Here is a 4996-nt window from a genome sequence, read left to right as displayed (position 1 = left end):
CACCTGTTACATTACAAAGGCTAGGGGGTTCAGCATTAAACCTTTGGCCTCTTGAGTCATTACCAATACTGTAAAATGGGCATCCAACAGCAAGCACACCCAATCCACAATCTACAACCAAATACACAGAATTTGTTTTTACCATGATTAAGATTGTAATCTTTACACATATTTGAATAGAAGTTTAAAAAAATGATCAACAAACCCAAACAATTAAATAACAAATAATACTGTCACCACATATAGTTTCTCTAGCAGGGTGCACCAGTGCTAGTGCACGTGTAGATTAACGGTTATACAGACCTGAGCGAGACTTGGTGATCTTAGTCCGTGCATCTGCGTGGGGGCATCTTGAGAAAATTTCAGGTAGAGGAACTGGAGGTATTGGAGGAAAAGCTGATCGATGGAGAAAGACAGCAAGCAGAGAAAATTAATTTATCAACACAATGATAGAAAAATCCATGCTGACATCACAGAGAAGTATGAGTCACTTACAATAACCTGTTCAGAAGACAGATCTTTTAAGTGCGGGAGAAGAAAAGTGTCACTGTATGCAGTCTGTAAGACTTCATTACTAAGAGGTTTGAGTTAAGGTATTAGATGGAACCATTTTGATATTTAATAAAAGGTTTACTCTCTTTTGATTGATGTAACTTATTTTCTACAGATTTATAAAATAAAATTTCTAATAGTCAAGAAAACATAAAAGATGAAACTCTTGCGTTTCAGAGCAGAGCATTGACAGGATACAGTAGGACGGCCTTGTGTAATCCCACAGGACATGTCGGCTCTGATGGTGCAGTTTCCTCCTCCTTTGTTTTGGTCTGTATGGCCACACCATCTCCACTGAGGGCATCTGTGTGTTCCACATCCAAGGGGCTGGGACTAAAACCATTTTGTACATAATTTCCAACGTGTTTGCCAGAGATGAGGGTCTCCATGAAGGAGACACTGTCAGGCTCCAGGCTTACTTTCTCTGCATCAGTGTCAGGCATACTGTAAGATGAAAACACAAAAGGCCATGGTTAAGTTAATATTAGTTAGTCATAAGCTGAGGGAAACCTAACCCATGCTTCTTAGTGTACACAGGGCAAATCAAATTCCTACGACCCGACATAACTCCACTTTACCCCATAAGTCGATCTTGTACATACTGTACACAAGGACCTGTGTCACTCACCTCCGCTAACCAGTCATAACCATCAGAAGAGTCTGACTTATGTTTTTGGAGCCATATTGGAGGGCAAAAGAAAAAACCCCCAAAACAAACGAAAGACAGCGAATGTAGCACGGCGTACAACCAGCGAATGTAAACAAAGGAGTTTTCCACGTATAGCAAAACGTGACAACGTAGGGGTTTGCTCTGTTCGACAAGAAAATTTATTTTAAGTAAATTTATGGGAGATGGTAACCAAAGTACAAAATGTTGTAAACCAAGAACCCCTGTATGGTGACTGGTTATGAGTTATTTTAACCACAGTAGGCAGTATCTGTAAAATGAATAAATCAATTAAAAACAGAGGGGAAAAAACAACAACAATGCATCCATGTTATTCTGCCTAACCTAGCTCAATGCACCCTATATTTAAAGTAGCAACACAGAATCACCATCAGCCCCAGACAGAACACTATCTTAATTCAATGTATGTACAGCTTTTGTTGCCTTGAGTTTCTACCATGTGGTTCACTAAGAGACAACCCAGATGTCATAAGGCTTCATTGCTTAGAACAGCAGATCTACACAAACTTTTCTGATGGAGACACATCTGCATCCTTTACCTGACAAAGGCCTTAAGACAGGCACAGGTGACAGCCTCAGGGATGTCAGGGAAGAATTGCAGGCAGAGCTGACACAGGAAGTAATCCTTCCTCTCCAGGGCCAGGAGTAAAAGTTCAGGACACACACTGTGAAAGGTCACCACAGGAAACAGTCAAACTGTTACTTTTACTGTAGCTTTAAACACCAGTATAATTCATACACGTTGTTGACACTGCAATAATTAAGTTACGTTTTCAAATCAATAAACTGGTGATATTGATGAACCAGTGAGTGCGGTTTGATTTATACTAATAAGGAACAGAAATATGAAAAAAAAGATGGATTGTATTTTTAAGAGACTATGTTATTTAGACATTTATTCTCCTGCTGTACTGACCTGTGGCTCATACACTGGGTGTGCACAAGTCTAGCCAGGGTGCTCGGCGTGTAGAAGCTCGATTCCTCCAGACTACGTGACACAAGGGCCGACACAAAAAGACTGACGGACTGTTGCAGGTTCTGGGCGTCTGATCTAGTCAGAACCCCCTCTACTTCTCTCTGCACGTCTTCTGCTGAGGCTGTCTGCAGTGAGGGAAATGGCGTCACGCTAAAGTAACCTAAAGTCTTGTTTTGTTATTATACATATGACCCAAAAAGAACAAGTGCCTAGAATAATCATTACCTTAATGAGCTCCAGCACCTGGTCAGTTGTTAAGCATGTTGTTGACTGAGTCTTACGAGTTAGTCTCTATAATTAAAAAAAAAAAAAAAATTAATTTGACAGTAGCAGTAAAATTACAGAAGATGAAATTAACAGCGTTCTTCATCTTACAAAAAAATCAACAGTGAAGTCTGTCCTTAACATCAAGAATTTTACCCAAACAACCAATCTGTGGATTAATTAGTCATCAATCATTCAGGATTATAGATTGACTAACAAATACACAAAGGTTATTCTCACTGACCCGTCCACACTGGGGATGTCAAATATATAATAATTGGATACTGATTAAAAGAAATTCATACTGTTACTTTTAAGATATCAAATGTACCTTCTTGGTCTCCTGTGGTCTAGAGGGCTGGACCTTTTCTCCATGCAAAATACTGTTCCAAGACGGTACAGAAGCTGGAGATTTTGACTCTGGGAGAGACAAAAAAAGTGCACTAAATTTAGTAAACAAACATTAAAAAACACACAAATGATATAAAACAGTAACCTAAACATGCATTGACTGTGTTATATCAGGAACATAGTGCATCTGTTATCTATGATACGATCAGTTCTTTAACAGTCAGATGTTTAACTATCTCATCACAAGTAGGAAAAAAACATGACACGGCTAGTCTATAGTAAAAGTTAAGAAGAAAGTATTTTAGAATAAAAAAAAATGAAGTTTTATATGTACAAGTATGTGAATAGAAGCAACGAGACAGAGCCCAGTGCGTGGAGTGTGGTCTAACTCTAACAAGCGAAGCACCAAGCCTAAGAAGCCAAACATTTTCTCCAAATTTGATTTGATATCAGCTTTATTCGACACAGATTTTGCTTGTTGTGTAAGTAGATTTGATTTAATCATTTAATACAACTCAAACTAAGAGTAAGACCAATTAGTTCAGGTTACTGTTAATATTTGAACAGGCCCTGTGTGGCTTTGTATGGGCAAGAATTGGGTCTCTGAGGTCAAAAAGGTTAAGAACTCCTTCTCCAACTCACCTTCAGATTTGGCCTGTTTTAGTTTTCCCAGCGCAGAGGCCAGAGAAGATTTGGGACACACAAATGGTATGACAGAAAGGGTTTTTCCATGTGGAATGAATAATTTGTTGAAAAAGCACCAGAGCTATAAAAAGAGGAGGTAAAAACATGGATCTATATTAGTGTCAGGAGTAAATGTTTCAGACAAAAAAAAGTCAATACAGCTTCTTTAGGTATTTTTTTTTTTAAATGTTGACTACTATTTAGTTGTGAATACGGGACAGCAAACCCTGTCACAGTGGAGAGTAGGCACAGTGATCTACCAAAGTCATACAGTCCTCCACCAGTACACAACAGCTGGAAGGACAGGGAACCTTGGTCTAACAACAAAACCATTTCAATGGTACCAGTGTATCACATTTACCATAAAATGCCACATACTGTCAAATAAAATTGTATTTTAATAGCTTATATATACAGTATGTCATCTGACTGTTATATTCCATTATAAAGAGTGAATCTGCTTATTGAGCTTTTTACGGTACATTGAACAAACCTGAACCACTACCCACCTGCCCATAGATTTTACCCCCCATCTCTTTTGCAGCCTGAAGTGTCTGGAAGTTGGTATTCCAGATGCAAAGAAAATCTGAAAGAACAAAAAAATGGGACATTTAAAACATCATTCAGAGTCATCGCTCTTACACAACACACACTGGATTTTTATGATGCCCATCTGGTGTAGTTACTACAAAACCATAAAATACAAAATTAATTGAAAGTTTGGTGTCATAGTGTCTAGTTTCACCTTTTATAAAGCATGTATGCAGCTACAGTTCATATTTCAAACACTGTGACACCAGACAGAATTTCACCTGAAAAATCACAAGTCCAGGTCAAGGTGAACAGGACTGACTCTACCTTTTCCAGTTCCAGCTGAAGGGTGTGGAACCCCTACAACAGCTACATGGGCTTCATCTAGTTCAAGGGCAGATGCTGCCTCCAGTGGACCTTCACCCACAGAAAGGGACAATAGCAGTCTGCGGGGAAGTGGAAGGACCTGACGTCCATCTTCAGTTCCCCAGCCCCTCGTCGAGACAACGCTTTGGTATAGATGACCATTAGGATCTGGGTTTCAGAAAAAACAGACAGCAAGTTTTTAATGTCCCCTCTAGGAATTACTCTCTGATATTTTACTGTTTATTGTCCCCCAAATCAACGAAATGGGATTTTCACCCATGCCTGTGTGGGTTACAGTGGGTCACTGTGAATGTGAATGAAACTGTTATGAAAACTAGTTACCGCGAGAGTTTAGACTTACAAAGATAAAGCAGGCAAATGTTCTGTTCCCTGTAGGAGGCACAGCAGCTGAGCGGGGCAAGACCGGACTCTTCTCTCTCCAGCTGGTACCTCTGCAGCGTGTTAGGATTCAGCCTCTGCAGGTAGAGGAAATGTTTCCCCTTCTGTTGGAGAAGTGACAGTCGTTAGAGACAAACTGGGATATTGAAATATCAAAGAAATGGTAAATGTTGACACCAGTAATA

At 39.5% G+C, this 4996-nt stretch overlaps 1 protein-coding gene across 1 annotated transcript in view; it reads right to left on the bottom strand.

The window, feature by feature from the left end:
• Positions 1–4996, bottom strand: part of nol11 (nucleolar protein 11) — a 7888-nt gene that overhangs the window by 930 nt on the left and 1962 nt on the right. The window contains exons 6-17 of the mRNA XM_025058861.1: positions 4774–4915; positions 4374–4580; positions 4025–4101; positions 3474–3597; positions 2812–2900; positions 2442–2507; positions 2157–2341; positions 1780–1905; positions 751–996; positions 496–574; positions 304–396; positions 27–111 (exon numbers count right to left, since the gene is read on the bottom strand). Of these exons, the coding sequence (XP_024914629.1) occupies positions 27–111; positions 304–396; positions 496–574; positions 751–996; positions 1780–1905; positions 2157–2341; positions 2442–2507; positions 2812–2900; positions 3474–3597; positions 4025–4101; positions 4374–4580; positions 4774–4915 (1519 nt within the window). The remainder of the gene's footprint in view (positions 1–26; positions 112–303; positions 397–495; positions 575–750; positions 997–1779; positions 1906–2156; positions 2342–2441; positions 2508–2811; positions 2901–3473; positions 3598–4024; positions 4102–4373; positions 4581–4773; positions 4916–4996) is intronic.

Source organism: Cynoglossus semilaevis, chromosome 9, assembly GCF_000523025.1.
Source record: "Cynoglossus semilaevis isolate Cse_v1.0 chromosome 9, Cse_v1.0, whole genome shotgun sequence".
Taxonomy (NCBI): domain Eukaryota; kingdom Metazoa; phylum Chordata; class Actinopteri; order Pleuronectiformes; family Cynoglossidae; genus Cynoglossus; species Cynoglossus semilaevis.
The sequence above is the reverse complement of the archived record's forward strand: the minus strand, read 5'-3'. Positions and strand labels throughout refer to the sequence as shown.